Here is a 23,135-nt window from a genome sequence, read left to right as displayed (position 1 = left end):
AGCAATGGAGAATATTGCTATCTTAAAGAATCTCTACTCTAGAGCCCTAAACCACACCGGCTAAGGAAAATTTTTATGTTTAGAAAAATATTAATAGTAGATCAGGGCAAACCACCTCTATCCTGTACCTCTGTCCTACTGGCACAGCCCCGCACATGGAACCTAACACATACCCATGGATGAAGGATGCCATGGGAAACTCTGAAGCCATCTTTATGCCCATCCCAGGTTTTAACTTCAATATGTTACACTTAAATAAGAGAGACACTGTTTCATCACACAGTCTTTAAGTGACTGTCTTTTTGCGAGGCATTTTATTCACCTGGGATTTAGTAATATTACTGAGGGTTCAATTCCCACCACACCCTCCCAGAGCAGCCAAGATAAATCTCTCCCTTCTGTGTGACATGTCATGCACTTAAGAGGACACAGGTCACTCTGTTCTTGCACAAGCCTGGATATGTATCAGAACAGCAGTGTCACCATTGGCCACAGGACTGAAGCCAACGAAGGAGCGAGGCTGTGCTGCATCCTTACCGTCCACGTTGCAGACTTTGCTGTGCTGGATTGTTGAAATGATACATCAAAGCTGTGAGGTCCCGGGTAGTCTGTGTTGGAAGGGATGGCTGGGGAGGGCGAGAGGGCATCAAAAGTGGAGCTGGGCTGGGCGTAAGGCGAAGGGGCCGTGACGCTGTTCTGCGCGTGCTCCGTGTTGTAGGGGCTGGTAGAGGAAGAGCCATTCTGAATCTGCTGGTCCATGCTGTTTAGGAGCCCCAGGTTCGTGTACTGTGGCTAGAGGCAAAGAAATGCACAGAAGGAACGTTAGCAAGGACCAGCTTGACGCAGCGTGGACATCATGATCTCAGCACCACCCTGTGCGTGTCATTCAATAAGGAAGGATATTTGCAGAGAAGATACTCCATTTTCCATCAGTGACTGAAAGACAAAGAGGTAAAGCTTCATGCAGCCACACAGTAGATCAACAGTATGGAACAGAGCTGGAAAAAAAGACACCATGCACACAATGAAGAGGTGATTCATAGGGCAGCGAGCCATCACAGGGGGCAGGATCCCTGTGTCTAACAACACCCAAACCCAGACCAGGTGGAGGGAAGGCTAGTACCTGATACAAATCATCGTTTTGTTACAGTGAAACCAGCTGTATCATGCACAAGGCTACATTGTCTCATGGTCTCGTGTTCTACCTAAAGACTACTCCTTGTAGATCAGATCCCACCACGCATATTGACATTTTGGACACCTGTATCAAGTGGTAACTGCACTGCTACGCCATTGGCAAAGGTGCACAGCCTTCAAACCATGACTGTAGCCAGAAAACAGACAGCAGCACAGAGGAACTGAAGGTATCATACCAAGCAGGAGCAGCTCACTGCATGCAACATTTCCCTGAGTGCCTACAGCATCAGCAGCTGCACACCACACAGCACTTAAGCAGACACTGTTGTGCCCCAAAAGTATCCTCCAGCTACAAATGACAAATAAAACATCAAAAAAGAAGGCTACAGGACAAAGTACAGAAATACAGAGGTTAGATCAGAGAGTTTAGCAGAGAAGTCAGATGTCCTAAAGACTATACACAGCCCTTGTTCTGCACCTCCAAGAGTTGAGAGGGGGGGAAAAAAAAAATTCAGAGAAGGGCAACAAGAATGAGCAAACCCATTCAATGCCCTCCTGTAATCTAACAACTCAGTAAACCAGGATCCTTCTGACAAAGGAGGGAGAAGTGAAACAAAGTATGATAAAAGTGGATAGATTCCTTGAAAGAAAAGAAAAAAAAGTGGTAAGTTTCCTTGAACATCAATTGTAAGACTGTGAAACCCAAGGACAAGAAAGTATCACAGGCAGGATTCTGGTTCACACACACAGCTTTAAGTACCACATCACTGCTCATCATGATCTGTAAGGGAATAAGGGAATGAAAGGCTATCTACTGAACTCCCCACAGACTATGGACAAGGCACACAACCTGTTTCTCCAGTCATTTCAATCATGGAAGAACAGATGGTTCCCTTCCAAGGATAAATGCCCTCCCTGTGCTCAGGAACTGTGCACTCTCAGCTGTCCTTTCAAAAGAAGGTGGTAAAGCCACCACAGAACTCTTCCTTGCTCAATATCCCTGGAAAAGGCTGCTATACCATTGAGCCTTTAATTAAAGGCCCAAGGCAAGACTGGTGTTCTTGGGTCTTCAGTGAGGCACGCAGGACCTACCACAAAGGGTACGGCTTGCTACTAGGAGAAGGAAAAGATCTGGTAGAGAACAACGTAGGGAACTCATTATGGGATGGTCTGCAGAGAAACCAAGCAAAGGAAGGATGGCTGGATCTCTCCCTTGCCCTGCCAGCAGCACGCTGTGTCCTTAGACAAACCACTTTGCCTCCCCCTCCACCCATGGCCTACTTCAGGCTGCAAGGTCTGCAGGGCAAGGATTGCTCCTCGCTATGTAAAAAGCACTCCACTTAATGGGCCTTCACTTTGACTAAGGCCTTCAGGCAGCAGAGTAATAAAAGCAATTACATATTGAGCCCTAATCCTGGGTGAAGCAGCGACTTTGTTGCCTCAGGTTAGTAATTTACCCTCGCTGCCTCAGTTTCCCCATCTGGAGCAGAAGAGAAGACAGTGGCTGACCCAGTACTTGTGTTAGATGGCTGAGCCCACAACTGGGCTCAAAGCACACTAAGTAGCTGTCACAGGAGGCAACAACCCAGACTGGATCTTCCTCTCAAAGGAGAGATTGCAGCTTCAGCAAAGCAGATGACCGTTATATCTTACCTGCACAGGCAATCCAACAACCAAGACCTATTTAACAGACTGTGTTTTTGCTGGAGCCAGATGCTGATCTGCAGTGCCAGGAACATTCTTTTTGTTGGTCAATGTTTTTTGCATTCAGTTAAAAAAAAAAAAAAAAATATATATATATATATACACACACACACAAGAAACCCAACCTCTCCATCCTTCTTCTGCATCGTACAAATAAACAACAGAACAGATTTTGGGATCATTTACCCTAAATTAGTCCCACACCCCTGATCCTAACAACACCTAAAGACTCCTCAAAAAAAAAAAAAAAAAAAAAAAAAAAAAAAAAAAACAGCAAGAATACTGCTCAGTTGTTTTATTTCTCATGGAGATTAGCATCAGACACACTCCCTAACCAGTCCAATGATGAAAAGGCAACTGTGATGAAAACAGTCTCCTACAGCAGCTCAGACAGACAGCAAAACAATAGTGCTTTAGCTTTCACTTAGACTGTTCCTTCCAATCCCAAGCTACTCAGAACTGTGGGGAAGGATGACCAAACAGCCAGCTGATGTTAACAAGACAGCACCATCAGGAAATGCTGAGGGTGCTGCCTGGACATCAATTAAAAAAAAAAAAAAGTACCCCATTAAAATTCAAGATATCCTTATGAGAATGAAAGATCCTTTACATTCCATTCAGTCCAGGAACCATCTGTCTAAATGTTACCAGAGGAGCAGCCATTCCACCACATTTATATGCTCACATGCCACAGCCAAATGCCATGTCCCCATTTGCTCTTTAAATAACTATTAATCTCCTCGCATTTATCCCAGCGTTGACACAATCAGCTGTTGGCCTTCCCTTCTCCCCTTTGAGTCCCACCAGCTTTTCACCTTCCCCGGCCCCTCATCCCCTCCCCAGACAGGTGCTCCCGCCCTGGTGACAAAGCAAGCTTGCTGGCTTTGAGCTAAACCTGCCAGCTATGCCCCGAAGCTGAGCTGTGTGCGCTCGAGGGGTCAACATCTGAATTGCTTGCAAGGCCTCTGGAGGAATCAGATAAGGCTTTTGGAGGCACACGCCTCCTGACAACACAACAATTAGAGGGGCAGCAGGCCCAGGAAGGCGCACGCTGGAATCCACCCGTACAGCAGCTCCTGCTGCAATAAAACTGCTCTGGCCCAGCAAGGCTGAGGCCTGTGAGCACCGGTGAGAACAAAGACATCAAGGGTGGTGGGCACAGCTGCAAGGCATCACCCTCCAAGGGAGTCTGCTGCTGGGCATGTATCTGAACACACACAGCCTCCCCTCACCATACAGAAAGAAGGACAACTGTGTTTAATTCAGAAATAGATTCTTGCCTACATTGATGGCCCAAAATTTAGGTCACATTCCGGTTTTTGTGTATGGTCGTTTGAAATGACTGCGGGATCTAGCCCCAACAATGATGCCTGGCAAAGCAAGAGTGCTAGCTGGTTGGAAATGGCAAGCATGCAGAGCTGAAAGCACAGATTATCAAGTTCTTAAGCCTTTGTTCTCTATTTTGTTCCCCCCCCACCAAGTTTCTGGAATCATTAATAACCAGTAAAACACTGCAAAACCTTCAGGCAAGTTTAACTGCAAATAATTAGAGAGATACAATTATATCCTAGATTACGTCTTTTGGAACATCATTTCAATAACATATCTTGAGCTACCAGTTTCACTTCCTACATCCCATCGGCTCTGCTTTCAGGTTTTCATGCTAACTCACACTTCTGGACAAGCAAAGCCACAGTTTCACTGGAGATGCTGCTGAATTGAAAAAGCTGCAAAATTCTTTAATCCCAAATCCAGCTGCACTGGGGCATCTGCCACAAGAGGGCAATACAAATGCTGCACTGCACAAGGCAGAGCTGGTGTGCCCAGAAAGGTTCCCCAGATCACCCGAATTGAGAGCCTCCTCTACAGAACGAGTGCTCCTCACTTTACAATCCAACATGTTAAAAGGTAAAGCTACAGATGCATCTGCAAAGAGATCCTCCCATTACTACTGCATGAAGGAAGTCACACAAGTGATTACAAAGAGACTTCACACACACACACAGAAAAGCTCAACCAAAAAACACATTTCTAGCCATTAACTACTCAGTTATCAGTATCTCACAGCTTTGGTATTTTTCCACTTGAAACAATGGAAAACTCACCAGCTTCACACGTAGAAAACACTGCTGGCTGCATCCCTACCTGTCAAAACCCCTCTCCACGTCTCCATAGGAACACGCATCTACACTTAGTCTTTGCTTTTAGCCACTGGGCCTAGATGGCTAAAAAGCACTGTCCAGCTACCGAGAAAGCCTTGCAAAACACCACGATTGGGGCTTATTCTCCCAAGACACAAGATTACAAAATCAATATAGCAAAATTCCACAGATATTAGCAACAAGATTTTGCAAGGCGTTTTACTACTCTGGTGCTTTGTCCTTAACTGCACCACAACTGATGCACCAAGGCTTCCAGTTGAAGGTTACAGTGATATTTCAGATTCAGATTCCTGATGGAGAAGAGATCTTCTAGGAGCAGCAGGATAAATGTTTTCCAAAGTGCTTGATGCCTATCCAAAATAGAAGACAGACACCTTAAGCTTATCAAGATAGATTTACACCAACTTAGTTTTCCAGACCTTTCCAAAGAAAGGCTTAGAAGGTGGAAATAAAGCACTTAAGCTCAACAGAAGTGCTTCTATCATAATTATTAATCAAGATCCTGCTGAGTGCAGAACTGTGCAGCTTTGTCAGTTGCTCAGAAGGCAGCTGATACAACACCCAATGTAGGCAAAGTGCTTGTGCCATTACAAAGAAGTGCCAAGAAATTAAGGGTTCCACCCATGCCCCTCAGCTAAGATCAGAGCTGAAGCTGAAAGATATCTAACTCATCACAATGAGATGTATGATTTCGTTTTGAATCTCTAGCCTCTTTTCTCAACAAGAAAGACTGAAAAAAAACCTTCTGAACCAGTGATTCATAAAGACCTGTGAGAAAGAGCTCGGGACTGCACATCTTTCAGGAGGAACACATCAGTTTGGACGCGGTCCCCTCCTGGCCATGAAGAAGGAGCACAGAGTCGCTGCAACAGCAGCTCAGGCCCAGATTCTTGCTGAGGGCCACGGTGCTGGCAGCAGGTCACACAGCCTCCATGCTCCTCCAACTCTACTTCTGAAGTGGAAACAAATCCAGTGGGCTATTTTGAAGAGGCTTCCTTCCAGACTAACAGCACAGCTAAATACATCAAACATTTAGAAGCCCTCAGATAAAACGATAACGCACTCAACGTGAAGAGTGAGCAACCAAATACCTTTGGTCGAACCAAAGGGATCAACACTTAACCAAGATATGAGCTTTAATGCCTGGGAACCTACGCTCTATTTATCAAAGGTCATGGACTTTAGCACTACATCAAATCGACTTAAGTTTTACTGCTTATTCCAGTAAAAGAGACTGCTTCACATCTGAGCAGCATTACAGGCTTCCAACACAATGGGATTCACTGGACCAGAAGAGTTCCTGCAGTCAACAAGTCCCATCTCGGCTCTTTGACCAGCCACAGCACAACCAGAGGTTTAACATCTCCTCAGCTCAATCCCACCTGTAAAGCAGGGAGCACAAGTATTTCTGCGCCCTGTTTTACTAAGAAGGGAATTTATTTGGGATTGACTGAGCTATTTGCAGAGGAAAAGCCTGGCTGATTTTCACTGGCACTGGCTATTCCATTGTGCATGTCATCCAACACCTGTACTCCTCAGGTTAACACACATGGCACAACTATAATGGCCATACCCAGCAAACTGCAACCAGCAGGTTTCTATTCAGACAGCTCTGTTAACAGCAGCAGAACTTCTCATGTGAGGAGTCGAAGTTCAAAAAAGCAGGTATTTTTAAGCTTAGAAAATAACTCGGGTCAATGAAACACAACACAAGCCCAAGTTCCTGAGCGCCCAGAGGGCTGCAAGCTTTGGAGTTTTCTTATTCCCCCCTAGCTGTACTTGTTTTCCTTTCTAACTAAACTCTGAGTTTTGCCCCTTGGTTAATTCATTTACTTTAGCTCAGTAAGAAATATTTTTCAGCCAGAAGCAGGGTGCTTTTAAAACAAGCACAGCCCAAAGCAGGAATGCCTGTAATTCCTGGCTCCTACCACCTGCCACAGGTTCAGGTAGGAGAGCTTGTCTAACTCAAGGATTATCAGGATGACAGTGCATCCCATTTCACAGTAAATCTGGATATCCTGTACTGTTCAAGTATTTTAACTGTTTTCCAATGCATATAAAAATACTACTACTGAATTCCTAAAAGCTGTATTTTAGGCCTTTAATGAAAAAAAAAAAAAAAAAAAAAAAAAAAGACTCCAAACTGAGGTCCTTAAAAAAATACCTCCTTGCACCAAAACCAATTTCATCACTGAACACCAAATCATTTCATGCAGACTTCCATTAGAGCATCTAGGCAATGCTTAGTTATTTTGAAAACGTAGCCACATTAAAATAGAAAAAAGCCCCAAATCCATCCTCTTGCACCATATTCTGTCATTTCTTTACTCAGTTTGTGCTCAGCAATCTATGTGGCATATAATAGAAAACACACAAGCAGAGGAAGAAGAAATATCATATCATCTCTGTGAGATGCCAGACATAATGGGACATGAGAACTCCATGATTTTAAAGCAAACTGATTTATAACCCAAAACACTTAGCTTCCTAAGGCTAAAACAGAGACCAAGAGCTTCCCTATGTTCTCCTATTACCAGCTGGACAACATCATGTCAACAAAGATCTGAAGAGCCAGAAAGTACAGACTATTTGGAAAGGCTCCCCTTATGCTCCCAAGAGATGTGAATGTAACCGAAGACAACAGACTTACAACAGGAAAAACAGAAGAAGCAAGGGGTGTTTTTTTGGTTGCTTTTTTGTTGGTTTTTTTTTTTTGCCTAATTTCAGCGGCTGAGTGATTGCAGGACCACAACGCGGCAGAAATGCTGTGTGTCAGGTTGGTAAGTAAGGTCAGAAGTCGGATCAAAGAAAAAAGGTGAGCTTTAAATATCAGGCAAACAGATTAAAATTCTAAATTGGGGGGTGGGTGAGCTGGAGAGGAAGACTACAGTAGCTGATTAAAGCTGCCTTGTTTCTTGAACTCTTAACTGAGTGGTAATCATTGATGGTTATCAGTCATTTCAGACATGCAGCATTTTATTGCGCTGAGAGGGCAGCGTTCGGCTGGACAGGATATCTGTGTGTCATCCACACTGAAAGGCAGCGGACACTAACCAAAGTATGGCCATAGGGCACAAAGACAATGAGTAATCGGGGTCAGAACAGCACCAGGGATTGCAGTTAACTCCCAAATTTGTCGTTTTGCTAAATAAAACCAGAACGCATCAGCTCTCAGCCAGCAAGGTAGAATACTTCAGCTAGGTAACATTTTAGTCAGAACGAGAAATTCAGATCATCTGCAAGTTAAATAAATCAAACAGTTAAAAAAAGCCAAAGAAACCACACAAACCCCCACACCCACTCTTTGAAGCATGGTGCAGCTACAGAATATAAGAATTCAGAAAGAGTTACAGGAGGGCAAAGGGCAAATTAAAACAAGTTAAAGCAAGCACAGAATAAGGGTTATACTGTGGCACCAGAGTCCCCATAGATTAAAAGGAACATCTACTGGGTTTTCTATGTTATTTGGCCACCTCATCTCTCCAGAACAGAACACACAGGATGGCATTCTCAAAAAGCCTGAGACACCAAATAACACAAGCAGCACCACTGACTGAGAAGCTTTTAAGATTGAGTGGGGGAAATTGAGAGGACTGGCTGCCAAATTCTAATTATGCCCCAAATGCAAAGAATAAAAGGAGGCAGGGCTTTGTCTTCCAACATATGGCTTTATCTGGTACATTAAAATAGCTCCTGTCCTGTAGAGGTACAACACCAGAACACCCCAGAAGCCAGCCTTTAAGAATGAGGCGAGTGTGCATGCAGGTACACATGAAGTGCATGCAAAGGCTGGGCTTCTTCCACGCTGCCTTCACTGCATCAGCCTTGCAACCCTCCAGAATATTTTCCCAACCATTTAAATAACATTACCACAATGCATTCATAGAATTTCCACGAAGCTGTTACAGACCCTCCAGTGTCTAATAACAACCAAAATCACCTTCCAGCATTTCCCTCGCTGTGACTTCAGCACACACTAAAACAAATGGTGCCACAAGCACTTAGGGCCAGGCACAGGTTTGGCCATGTACCTCTGAGACACTGAACTGAGAAGTCGATAGGTTTGTTGTTCAGTACAGAATCACTCGTGTCAGCAAGACAGTGAGAACTTTTTCAGAGCAGTTTCCATTAGTTTAGTAAATGCTTCTAACTGCAAGGTATTTCTAGTTATTTGTGGTCACCGCAGCTGCGTGCAGTTTCAGCAGCAAAATAGAGAAAGGGGTTCTAGATTTCTGGGTGACAGCATGCCCATCAGTTTCCATTCATATTTGACTCATTACTCCTCCAAACTGAATATTCAGATACTTTCAGACATAGAGCACAGTGACCCAATAAAGGCAGTTTTCTCACTTTATTATTCAACTAGTAGTTTCCTGCTTGCAAAATGACTAATATTTTTTAGATCAAGCACGGACAGTGTATTTTCTAGTTTCCTCTTCAAGAACTTCTTGCATGCTTATCTGCTGCTGAAAGGGGTGTTAAAGGAAATTCACCCACTGACTTAATCCACTCAGTCATCATCAATGCTCCTGAAGGAGCAACAAAATAAAAACACAGAGTAAAACTGTGGTGTAAGAAATCACAGTAAAGGCTTGCAGAGGCTACTAATGATTTCAGAAACAACTTAAATTTGTAGAATCTGATCTCTGCAGAGCAGCCTGTCAGAATTTTATTCTTTACTTTGAGCAACTGCACCCCCAAAAGGTATTTTCTGATGACCAAGACACAAGTTTACTTAAAAAATAAAAACCAAGCAAGTTTAACTAATTCTCTCCTTATAGCAGAGACATTCACTGGCTGACTTGACGCTTATTAACAGCATACTTATACTTTGAGAGTTCCTACAGTTCTGTTCACACCAGCTCCTGAGGCACCACACCAGTCCTACACATCAGGTCCCTCATGTAGCTGGACTTGAGCTCTGCGCTGCAGGGATTTCCCCTTAAGCAGCATGCCCAAGAAGCCTAGCACTGCACCTCCTCCCTTCTCCCTGCTCCCAGAAGTCAGCAAGAGTCTTTGTATTTACTTCCTAGATGTGGATTAAAACTAGAAGATCCATATCTGCCGAGACACAATCCATCCCTTTCATTCCCAGACACTACCCCACCATAAAATATTTCTCCCTAAACTGGGCGTTTCCTCCCACTCTCTTGCCCTTGGTAAAAACATTCATCTTCTTGCCATCTTGAGGAAGTTGGACTCATCTCAAATTTCACCAGCCCCCTTGTATACCACTTCCCAAAGTCCTTGGGGGGAAGTTTAAATCCGGATCCAAACTCTGGAATCAATCCCAGGAGACTGCCAGGCTCCAATCAATGCATTAATTTTCAAGCATGCTCAGCCTTGCTGCTTGGGTCCACTTCCAAACAGAGGATGACTGGGCACAGCCTCAGAAACACATGGCACCTCAAGCCATCTATTCTAGACATCAACACGCACATCCTGGTTAAAACACTGCTCCTTTAGTTGTACCATTCAGGCTCCAGGTGAAACAACAGCAGGTAGAGGATTTGCAAAAAAAAAAAAAATACCAGATATCAGTGAGCATTCTTGGCTCGACTCCCAAATCACTCAAACCTGGTACAATTAAAAAACAACAAAAAAGCATCCCACGTTCTTGTTACTGCTTGTGCCCTATGAAAAAGGGAGCTTTCCAACAACGAAGTTTAGACTCAAGCTACCAAAGATGATTCAACATCACTCTGCCAACACCAGAGAACTAAAACATGCTATGTACTTATCAGAGCCTTCTTGAACAATATTTCTTATGATTTTTCCTCTTAGTATTTATCTTTAAAGTAAGACTGCAGTAATTTTAACCCCGTGCTGCTCTATTTTTTCTGTGCAGAAGGCAATGGCAGGCAGCTAAGCAAAACCTGGAAAGGAAAATCTCTCATCAGCTTTTCTTTAGAAGAAAAATCAGAACTTCTGCAGGAGTCAGCCTGGTTAAGAGAAACAAGTTCAACCCTATATTTCACCGCACTTTCTTCTCAGTAGCTTTCTGCCAAGTAACAGCCTGCATATTTTGGCTGCCCTGCTAAATCTTTATCCTATGGTATACCCCTATTGAAAAAGCTGCTCTCTATTCCCTCTGACAGGAACATCTTCTCACAGCAAAGCAAAGCCCTGATGGAAGCTCCACATGGGAGAGTGAGGACTGGAATATTTCTCATAAATTACGAAATAATACAAGAACACAACACAGATCAGGACATTTTTGAAGAATGGCAAGTCGACTCACTTGGAGAGATCCATTCAAATCCTTAACTACGGATGGACTCAAGTATCACTAATGATCACAGTCTCATTTTGTTGTTAAGGCACTGCCAGCCGATGGCAGAGAATCTAGAAAACATGTGCAACTGAAAAAAAAGTTGAACTTTGACACTCTTGGAAAATAATGTTTTTCCTCTTAATTCCATCTGATACCAAAAGTGACTTGACACTAATCCAGGCCAACCTACACAAAGTTTGAGCTCCCTTCTCCACTAGAGAGGCTGAAGTGGAGCGTTACTGCTGGTATATGAGAAGCTACTCTCCTTTCAGATGATTTATGCAACCTTGCTTTAAAAGAGTTGCGCTCATTTTATTGCCTACTCTGCACATTCTCAAGAAGCGTTGGAGGCAGTGCCAGAAAAATAACAGGGCTTAATAGTGTCTAGCACAAATCCATCGGTGCAAGAGTTCCTTTCTGAAGCGTTTCCAGATTTTTCAGTGGGAACATTTTGTAAATAGAACTTAAAATTTGCCTTGAGCCAGGCAACACCCGCTTTTATTCAGCCCTTCACGATAATGAAATAAGTAGTTTCTCCACTACCCATAGCCAACATCTTCCCAAGGAAGGAAAGTACAAAATACATGGTTTACAGGAGACACCCTCTCACATCCTACATCCGTAGCTTTCCTGCTTCCCCATGGATCTTGCAGTGCTTCTGAAACATGTAAAACAAGGCCATGCTAGGAAAAACTCTTCTGCTAGGCATAACTTGGCAGATGCAACCCAAAAGGCTTCCACCAGATGGGCAAGGATGCATTTCAGAGGCAGACAAAGCTCCCTTTTGTTTTTCTACATGCTTGTCTTCTTTCTCCTGTCCCTGAGCAATTTCACTTGACTTAAAACCATTACTTATTAATTTTAAAAAGAAAGTAAAAAGAAAGAAGATACACTCCTAAGGAATTCATGCAATAGGACAGTAAAATAGTCTGCTTGTGGTAGAAGAAATGCAGAGAACTCAGTTGTTGGTGACAAAACAAAACAAACAAAACCAACAAAAAAAACACCCCACAAGTGGAAGAAAAAAAAAAAAAAAAAAAAAAAAGACCACCATTTATAGTCACCAATTCAAGAAAACCACCCTCACTTCAATGGCTGCTCCTTTACATTGACTTCTTTTTACTATAGAAAGTATTTAGAATTGGTTTCCTCCCAAGTGAAGCAAACTAATAATTTGCTAACTGCAAAAACATCATGCCCCAATACTCATCCTCAATTTAAGCAAAGGATTAGAAACTGCATCTCCATTTTACAATCTGATGTCCAGTACCAACGCATTACTGTGCAAACCACAGTATGTTACTGAGCAATAATTTTGCACAGACTACCCTAATTTCTGCAGATGTATCACACAGCACCGTCAGAAGTTGAGGCTGTGCAGACAGAACATCATCTGGTTTCATTTCTGTCTATTAACAAACAATATTATTCAATTATTCCACCCACATACAGTTTCAATCATTCATTTCTGAGCTATACCCTATGACTGCGGAGGGCCAGTCCAGATCCTCTGCCTAAAGCTAGGAGGATTTTTTCAAGTAACAGTTCCAATTCACTACCCTACAAAGGATCATGTCAGTTCCACTATCAGTGCTGCTATCACCCAAGCTTTTATGTATCATGTTACAAAACAGAAGACCACCCATGACATGACAAACCTGCTCTGATAGTAAACAATTAAACCCTTGCATGACACAGATCCAGCTCTTGCCCTTCCCCGTGTTTCCTCTGTTGAGAGGTCCTCCTATTTCAGCTGGCAGGGGGATGGGAGCATGTGGCAAAAGGTGTATCTCAGCTTCCTGAGAACTCTGGACTGCTTCAGTTTCTTTATCAGAAAACCAACCACTTCAATTCTACAAAAAGATAAGGTATATGCAAGTCTACTTCAGCTTTTCTATTATAGGGCAAAGATCTGCAACGGAGGTGTTCAAACCTCTCAGAGGAAAGGGTTGGCTATGCAGGGCCCCTATATCCCCACAGAAGACCTCTGCAGTCTAGGATAAGCTACTCATCTCACAAGCTTGAGCAGAAGACATCATATGACAAAAAACTTAGTTCTTTAAGTACAATTTCAGCAAAAAATGAGGGGTGAATAGACAAGAAGACAAGAAGCATCTTTGTCAGCGTCCAGCTGGCAAAAATGTAATCCTCAGTGCACCTCATTACTTCTTGCTCATAATGAGGGCCTGCACCCAAACAGGCAGGGTGTTAGTATCATCTCAATATTCAGAAGCCACTGAAAGGCATGGTGCTCCTACCTGAACCCTCCACTGCTTAGAAAGAAGTTCCCTCCCAGGCATTGGGAGTTAACATCTCCCTAATCAGAGGCGGCTGAACTCCAAGACACCTTCACAAATGGAAGGAGGAAAAAGACAGGTCCCAGTCTGCAGGAAGGGAGGACAGTGGTTCCCTTGGGAGTGACCAGGTGGCCTTCTCCCAAAATTCCTTCCTTTACCCTAGGTTTGTCTGAGGGCCACAGAGCAGGGTAAGACAGAACAGCAGCGACCAATGCCGCATCTGACAATCAGTCAAGGAAAGCAACACCAGAAGGGCCACAGCATTGTCCTCTCAGGTGGTTGACAACCAAGTTCAGACAACAAGGGTGGTGAAACTCCAACCACACTTTTACCGCACACTGAAGTGGGTGATACTCCAAAGCCAGCTATATCTCAATTTCTAAATTCCTTAACCTGAAACTGTTTGCTAAAGCAACACCCCACACCAGTGCATGTTTCTCAGGCCTCACAGTGGTGGCCCAGCTCCTTCAGGACATCCTTCCAGGCCACCCCACAGACCTGCCTGGCTGCTCCTGAAGAAGGAATATTCACACCCAGGGCACTACAGGTCAAACACACGCATTTCAACTATTAGTTCAAGTTTTTATTTATATAAACATATACTATATGAGATCCATCCTTCTTGAACAGGTTATCCTAACCTTGAATCAAAGTTGTTTGCAGCAATCCAACTACAGCCTTTTAGACTTCTAGCATGAAGGAATGTTGCCAAAAAGCCGTAACAGGAGAGCACTGGAGGTTTTAAAGTTTTGTCTAAAACTCATTTCCCCATTCCCCTCCCAAAACTATGATAAAAATCTTAACGGAAAGAGATGCAATAATTTGCCTCTCTCCCACAAAGAGCAGGAAGATCTTGGGGAAGAAGGAGATGATCAAAATTCACAGCACACTTCTTATCAGCGTTCGAAGAAGTTATGTTTATTCTTTTGGCTGTGCCTTAATTTGATTTGAGCAAACACATTAATCTCTCCAAATCATCATCTCAGTCATATTCCAGAAGAATCAGTCCCCAATGGGATCTCTTCACTGCTCTCATCCTCCCCATTCAGCACCCAAGAAAGGCAGATAAGATTGGACAGATTTACACATAGAATCATTAAGTTTGGAAAAGACCTCTAGGATTACCTAGTCAAGCTCACTACCTACCACCAATATTGCCCACTAAGCCATGTCCTTAAGTACCACATCTAAACGTTTCTTGAACACCTCCAAGGACCCTCCTCATGGAGCACAGCCAGTTTACAAGTGCATCCCATCTGGGGCACAGCTCCTTGCAGAAGTTCTGCACAATACCTAGAACTGCCAGATAGAGAAACAAGGAAGGAGAGCAATCCAAGACCCCAAGATTCCTGTTAACCACCACTTCATCGCCCTGCTACATTCTAGCCATGCCACATATCCCTCCTGTTCATATCATCTACTCCAACATAAGGATCTCCAGAGCCACCAAGTCCAGCACTCCACCAAAGAGCTCAATTGCTCCTTACAATCAACCCAGATCAAACGCTGGATTGCATTAAACTGCAAAAAAAGCTTGGGGCAGGTCCCACCTCCAGCTTTCTGGCCTGCAATTGACTTCTCAAACCTCGCTCTCAACTTCCCTTAACCAAATTTTGCCTGCTTAGAAGCAACTCCTCATCTCACTGTGGCATTTGACACCATGCTCGCGGGCACAGACCTCACAGGGCCGCGGGCCACAGCACAAGCTTGCTGCCCTGACCACGCAGGCCTGGCCGGGCCTTGCACAAGGCTCAAGCTGCAGGGCAGAGCGGGCAGAGGACAGCACCCGTAAGGAGACAGCGCTGGAAGGCAGCGAGCATCCCAGGCACAGCAATGGGGAAGAGAGGAAAGGAAATGTGTTTCAGTGGGAGGGAAGCCAATTGTTCGCCATTTTTAAGTCTGAGTTCAATAAACTGAAACTCTTACATCCACGCTGCTAGCTAAAGGTAGTTTTTTCTTTTTTATTTAACTTTTGTGGAAGCCGACATCTTTTTTGCAAGCCTAGGATGCGCAAGGTTCATCAGGACGCATTCTCACAGAGTTCACAGGTCTCCATCTCACTCAGAGGGTTGCTATAAGGGCTGCTATATCAGTAATAAAGCCAAGTCAGCGCTAATCGCATTTTCCTTCCACAGCGTTCAACGCTTCACTGAATGAACAAAGCTAGCGCATCAAGATCAAATGTAAGAAGGGAAAAAAAAAATATATAAGAGAGCTAAAGCCTCTTACAAGCCTCCCCTGCTGCTACAGCAAGCGGCATTTAAGCGGAGCATGAATGCTCCCGAGCGCATCGCTTCTGACAGATGAGCCCAGCAAGTCAACCATGGGGACTCCACAGCCCCACCGCTGCTATTCAGAGAAAGTTGATCAGATAGCAGGAGACAAATAATGCCAAGCAAACACGCCAAGAAGTGCTCTCTCCCCATTTAAGAGTTTATAATTAACCTGAGAGAAAAAAAAATAGTCACTACATTAGTGTCTTCTGGGCACAAGAGCATACCGTGTGTTTGCACACCCTGAAATACAGGAGACCTGGAAAACACACAGGTTCCAGTTTAACTGAGTTGCAAACCGCCATCCCAGGTGTGCAAGCCCCAAGCGTACATTTAACAGGCTTTTCCTCGCCAGCTATCGCATCCCCTATCTGCGCTCTCCACCGTGCAATTCCTATTTTGTTTTCTTTTCCAAGTGGCTGAGCTTCTGTCTGCTGCAGGTCCCACACCCCATGCACTCCACTTGAAGTATTTTCACCAGGAATACACACGCGCACATACACACAGAAGATTTTGCTGCATCGCCATTCTGACGAGTGTCAACACAGCTGCTGTCTCCACTGGAATGTAAACCAATATTGTTGTTAGATATGCCTCAACCCCAGGTAACTTCCTTCAAAGATTTGCACAGTATGCAGCAATTCACTCAGCTTCTACCTTACAAAAACACCGATCTACTGGGCTAAAAAACAAACAAAAAAGTCTGTAGCTGAAGTTTGCGTTCCACTTGCACCCATACAGTGCAACAAGTTGCATCCATTGTGTGAGAATTTATCCCCACACAGTGTTTACGGATAACCTGTATAAAGTATCTTGCTGCTGCTTCAAGACAAAAAGCATTAACAGCACCGTGTAAAGGAGTTATTGGGGTGGACGCTAACGCAACTCCTGCGGCAGAGAACCTCTGCACATATTACTTAAACGTAACCAAAGAATGGAATTAGTGAGTTTTTGGTTTATTTCCTAAACCCATTTTTAACAATGAGCAGTGATTTTGGCAATAAAAAGACTAGCTAACGAGTTACAATGCACTCAACACAGATACTGCTCATACTGCTACAGGAATGCAAACTCTACGCATTGCATACAGTAAACGACTACTTTGCCTTGCTTTACTAACGCAAAAAATTATATATTTTTTTTAACTACGTATATTCGGTTCATCAAGGCTCCCAAAAGAAATTTGCTGTCACAAATGTAAAGGCTTCAAGTTCATTGTCATTTCATTATCTAGCTCAGCAAACTCTACTTGCCATTTGGAAGGCGCAAAGTTTCAGAAAAATAAATGCATCTTGCATGCCTAACATCGGGACTACAGGGGTGAAAAGTTGCATGATTTCACTACAAATAAAATATATTAAAAGATATCACAGCTCAAACCTAGGATTCCTTACCTCGCTATACTGGGACTGGGCATTGTTTTCCAGGTACAACATGTTAGCAGTCAAATTGATCAATGCTGCTGTTCTTTCTTCTGGCTCCAGGATTTTGACAAACACCTCCCACCCCCTAGAAGACCCTGAAAAGGTATGTGATGCTACTTGGAAGATAACAGGACTCAGAGTGTGCCTCTCTGCATAATTTAAGTTTCCCTTATATACCTAACTATAGGCGAGGAGGAGGAGGTGGGGCTCTCCTGCCTTACCTGTCCAATCTGTCAAAGTGCCACCTGGAGTCCTCCACTCCAATGGAGAGAGGCCTCTCCCAGCTCATTAAGTAGTTAGAATTCCTTATCACCAATCTCTAAAAAGCAAAGGGAAGGAGGGGGAATGACAAAGGGGGGGAAAAAAAAAAAAAGGAAGAAAAGAAAGGAAACTACAACTTTCCCCTGTCACTTTTTGATGAGTTCAGAAACTCAAAATGCAGAGCTGCTCCCAAGCAGCTGCTCCGAAGAGCCTCTATTTATTTATTTTCTTAGAAGACTTTGGAGTTTTCTCAAGGCACAGCCTTGGCTGTGACCAAAGCCCAAACAGCTCGGGAAGACATTGAGATGCATTGCTGGAGACCGGGAGGGCAGCAGCACAGCCAAATCTCCGACTGCTGCAGCACTCAGCTTTTGGACAAAGCACTAATGGGGCTTTCTGAGAAGCAATTCTTACTCCATGGACCATAATTCAGACACATGCTCTGTCATCCACGCTCATGGACATAGCTGCTCTCTAGCTACATATCTTCCTCCTCTGCAATCGCATCTAATTCTGCAGTAAACTTTCAAATCACAATGGTTACAAATCAGAAAAGCAACTCAACCAGAGGGAGTCGTGATTTTGAGCTAGCACACGGGAGAAATCGCTGAGTAATCCTCAGCAAAAACCACCCGAACGCTGCACCCACAGCAACTAGAGATTTCAGAAAGACACTTCGGAGTGGGGAAAGCAATCTGCCCTTCTGCTTTACTCTGCGGCTGCACAAACCCCTCAGGATCCCACTCCGGCAGCCGTGCAGCAGAGCTGCCGGACCGCCCCGAGCCGCGAGTGGGATCCACCGCTGCCGTCTCTCCCTGCGTGGGATGCATAGAGAGAACAAAAGGCAGCTCTCCTCTCCTGTGCTTCGGGAAGAGCGGGGCGAGCTGCAGCCGAAGAGGGAAAACAAAACACCTTTTTAAAGGGGCGGGGAAGGGGGAGAGAGAGAGGAAACCGAACATCCAGATCAGAGAGCGGCCGCCCGCCCTCCCAGCCTAACGACGGTGCTCCAGACTTTGAGGACCTGCCGTAAAGCCGACCGGTGGCTAATTGCTAAGTACCCGCACTGCCGCAGCCGTTCGCAACGAAAACCGAGCCTCAGTGAGCAAGTGACCCCATGGGAGCTGCGTACAGGGAAGGAAAGTGAGGTCCCTAGCAGAGCTGCAACCCAAGCCCAGTCAATACCTCCTGCCAGAGAGCTGCTTCTGCTCTCTGTCACAACTCCTTTGCCTTCAGGCATCTTTTAACCTCAACGTCTTCGGGCACACGAGGAGGGGACATCAGTGTAAGCAGCCTGCACTGCTGCAAGCCTCAGATGCCTGCACCAGCACAGGACAGAAAAAGCCACCCCTGGCTTCCTGCCACCCTGAATTAGAGGACACTGAGAGCTCCACCAGCTTCTTTTCTTCTGATAAAAATGGGACAAAACCACAGCCAGAAAGGAACCAACACCATAGCAAGCAGCAGAGGATCACAGTGCCTTCTCCATTGTGCAGGAGCTTCTCTCACCATGCAAAGAGCTGCAGCTGTCTCATTTAGCTCTAACCCTGCTAGTATGACATGGCAAATGCCTGCTGGCCACCTGAGCAACAGATTGCAAACATTTCCCATGCATGTTACCCATTCTTTCTTGGGCAGCACAGCACAAAGAGGTGCCCCCAGGAACAGGGATTAGCATGGAACCCTCCCCAGCATCAAAAACCCAGCACAGCTGGAGTCCCACACATCCTCACTGCTCCTGAACCACCAGCAAAAGCCTGCTGAGCACAGAGCAGGTTTCCAACATCACAGGGACAGCTCAAGAGCCTGCTGCAGCCCCTTCATTTTTAATTCTGTTCACCTTTCCCAGCACTACAGGCTGATCTCAGTGCGTTTATGCGATCTCACCTGAGATGGGTACAAGCCAGAAAACCACATGTGCTAATCTGAAGGTATAGGCGAGGTTTGCAGGGAGCAGCCACAGCACCGTTAGCCAGGCAGGTCACTTCGCAGCACCACTGCAAAGTTTGCAGAGCTAGACATGAAGGTGCAAGTCACCTGTGGAGTTACAGCTGCCTAGCAGTGATAAAGTGGACTGGCATGGATGACAGGCAATTCTGACTCCTAAATATTATCAGGATTTAAGTTTTGATACTGAAGCGCGAGCTCAAAAGCTATGAAGGGGAAGCACAGAAGGAGGCAAGACACACACATCTCCCAGCTTCAGCAAGCCACTGCAAAAACCTCATTTGCTAGTTGTGCTATGAAACAGAGAAGAACCTCCTTTTCCTCCTGTTCCAAGTCATTATTAACACAGCAGTGTTGTGTTAAGTATCTGCTATCTTCTGTCCCACAGGTGGCTGGAGGTGGCTGTGGGTGAAGCAACACCCAGATGAACTACATAGAGATGTGTGGAAGTTTATCCAAGGAGATCTGCATGTCAAACACGAGGAGAAATGTATATAGCATGAATAAATTGACATGTCAGCACAAATCCCTGCCCTCTGTACACACAGCCCTGACATAGCTCTGTGTTTCAGAAGCAACAGCCTGTACAATCATCTTGAAGTGGATGCTGGACAAGTGGCCTTTTGCAGATCAGTCATCCTCAGGTGCCACAAAGGAGGTCACTGTCACCCTAGCATAAGTGGCTGGAGGTAACAGCACCCACCAGAGCTCCCAGGCTGCATGCAGGAGACAGCAACCCCCCCAAAATAAATTTAAAAAAAAAAAAAAAAAAAAAAAAAAAAAAAAAAAAAAAAAAAAAAAAGGAAAGAAAAAACTCCTTGTATGTATTCAATTCCCTCCTCTTAAAGGTCAAAAAACAAGCCAACAATGGCGAGGCAGCATCTCACAGCTTCGGTCAGAGGCAATCTTAACTCTCTGAACTGCATACTGCTAAATGAACATCACAAAGCTAAAAGGACCCCCCTTCAAACTGCATTCTCACTTCCCAGCAATGGGATTCATTAATCTGAGCCTTTTGGACAGGTCTCCAAGGAAAACACTCTCAGTTCTGCTGTGACTGTGATGGCCTGAAGTCATAAGCAAGACAATCCTTGTAGATAGAGGTTGCAACTTATTGCACCAATCAGCTTAGTCAAAGAAAGCAAACCATTTGAGACAGAGACCTTCGTTCTGTGTGCTAAGATATATTATTCCTATTCACATTGCAACAAGGTTTAACTTTATTCTTTTAGTCCAGTGAGCTTCCCTCAATCCTTCCTCTCCTACAAAATGAAATTAGAAAATAAAGAAATAAATCAACCCAGAGCATTGGGTTTTGCAAAGCCTGCTGCTCAAGCTTTGCTTAGCTCGCTGATCTTAGACAAGCAAAGCAGCTCAACCTTTGGAAGGGAAACCTCTCGACTTTTAAATAAAGTTACCTCCAATACCCTGGGAAACCAAAAATAATCATTACCAGTGAGATCTGAAAGTTTCAAGTGCAACCCTCCCAGGTCTGACTTCATTGCTCCAGAAAAACTCTGGCAATGCTTTGCAGCTCCCACTGGTATGCTGAAAAGTAAAGTAAGGCACAAACAAGACCCCTAGGTTTCCAGAATGAGGCATCAGCCAAGTCAAATCATCAATTCAATTTTTTGTTTTGTTTATTCTTTTAAACAATTTACTTTCTGCATGCTCTTACATGGTCCATGCCAGCATCTCTGCCTGGTTACCACGAGCAAGTCATCAATAAGCCTTCCTGAAAGCAAGGTAACCGTACTAAATCATGACAATTTAAAATACCATTGCCACAAGTCTTTAATTGTGGCATTAATTGGAGATTGTGTAAGTTCTTGGAGAGGAGAGGGGGGGAATACACAAACTTGCCTGCTTGTTAGGTGGCTCATGTAGAATTTCCTGCACATCAAAGGGAATAACTCTGCTCAGACCTCTCCACTCTGCTGTAAAAATAGCAGCTGGATCAACCGCGTCACCACGGACTGTGACATCCACTCAGCTCAGAAATGTTTACAAATTAAGACTGAGATAACAGAAGGAGGAGGAAAAAATAGAATGCGTTTCCCCCCCTCTCATCTGAATAATTGCTGAATGCTCAAAACTGAGCCTCTGCCAATTAGCTTTGAGAGCTTTTCCAATGAAGACTTTATGGGGACACACACACACACACACACACCCCAAACCATAGCAGCAGGCAAAAAACAAAAATCACCCTTCCTTCCCAAATACCAGTGCAGAGGTATCAGCTGGTCTTCATTGCTCAAACCAAGAGAAGAGGTTAGGAAGGAAAAAGATTACGTACTGAAACAGGGACTTTCCCCTTTAAGAAGTGTTATGGCAAGGCAAAATACAGAAGAAAAAACACCCAAAGAGATGCTGCTGACCCTGCCCACCATCAACCAGAGCAACTGGACATGGCCTCGTGCACAGCTATCAAGCAACAGACGTACCCTGATCACACTCACTATTCCAGAATCCTCTATTCCAAGGACTTCCAACTGCATTTTTCCCCATTTTGCAATGCAGGGAAAAGACACCGACTTGCCTCGGGCAGGAGGGGAGCCCTGCTCCTGGTCTGCCTGAAGCACAGATCAGCTTCTCCCTTCCCAAAGGAGTCTGCCCTCCCCAAGGCAATCGGCTGTCACAACAGGTCTGCCCTCCGACCCTGGGTAAACATCTGCGCACGCTGCTTATTTGAGCTCCTACAGCCTCGTTATCTCCCCAGAACACCCCCAGGGCTAATTAGAGAGTTAATGGCACCACATCAAGAGATAACGCTATGTGAGGGGTGCAGGGAGAGGGAAGGTGGAAAAGAATTGTGAAACAAAACCAGTTCTCTTCACAACCCCGGTGCAATATTGGTTTAGGAAGGACACACGCAGCCCCCAGGGACTCTGCCCCTGGGCTGCCAAGCTCCATTTAATAAAGTAGCAAAGACACTCCTCTGGAAAGATTCAGCTTTCCTGCCAAGATGATGCAAGGTCTCTACATCTTCCCCTACCAGCTGCACAATCCAACCTCTCCAATCCTGCCTCCTGCTCCTATGGATATTCCCACCACAGCCAGCAGACTTGCCTCCCGAAGCTGGAGTACAACGCAAGATGGAAATCAAGCAAGATAATTTACTAATCAAAAAGCTTTCTGTTTTATTCCTGATTCTCCAGTTTTTCCTCACATTTTGGTACCTTAAAAACTCTTTAAAGACGAGTTGCTTTTTGCTAAATACGCTCAGGAATGAAAGTTAACAACCTCCTGCAGAAAGAAACATTTCTAGGGCAGCTGATAAACCTGCAAAGCCACTGGCCAGAAATGACACTTGTTCACTGGTAGGTACAAAACTATGGGTTAGCAGACATTTGATGACCTGGCCATGCAACTCTCTGCCACCAGTAGCACTTTTGCCTGAGTGACAGCAATCAGTGTTCAAGCTGCATTTTTGCTTGACCTTTGTGCATTCCATTTCCCATCAAAGAAAATTATGCAAAAATTAAGTTACTCAAGAAAATTCAATGAAGTTACAGTCAGATACTAAAGTCTTGAGCAGCAAAACCAGCCCCATCCATCCAGCTGGAGGAAGATGTGGGTGCAGCACAAACCTGCATCTCAGCACGGGACAGAGCGCTCTGGCTGGGGACAGGGAAAAAACAGGAGATAGTGACAGATTA

General features: G+C 44.6%; 1 protein-coding gene across 1 annotated transcript in view; it reads right to left on the bottom strand.

Annotated features, from left to right (window-relative positions):
- Window positions 1-23,135, bottom strand: part of TP63 (tumor protein p63) — a 93,126-nt gene that overhangs the window by 45,199 nt on the left and 24,792 nt on the right. The window contains exon 4 of the mRNA XM_042820745.1: window positions 538-792. Coding sequence (XP_042676679.1) covers window positions 538-792 — 255 coding nt within the window. The remainder of the gene's footprint in view (window positions 1-537; window positions 793-23,135) is intronic.

The sequence above is a fragment of the Centrocercus urophasianus genome, unplaced genomic scaffold, assembly GCF_019232065.1.
Source record: "Centrocercus urophasianus isolate 14NV4802_14NV808 unplaced genomic scaffold, USGS_Curo_1.0 seq_19, whole genome shotgun sequence".
NCBI lineage: Eukaryota > Metazoa > Chordata > Aves > Galliformes > Phasianidae > Centrocercus > Centrocercus urophasianus.
The sequence above is the reverse complement of the archived record's forward strand: the minus strand, read 5'-3'. Positions and strand labels throughout refer to the sequence as shown.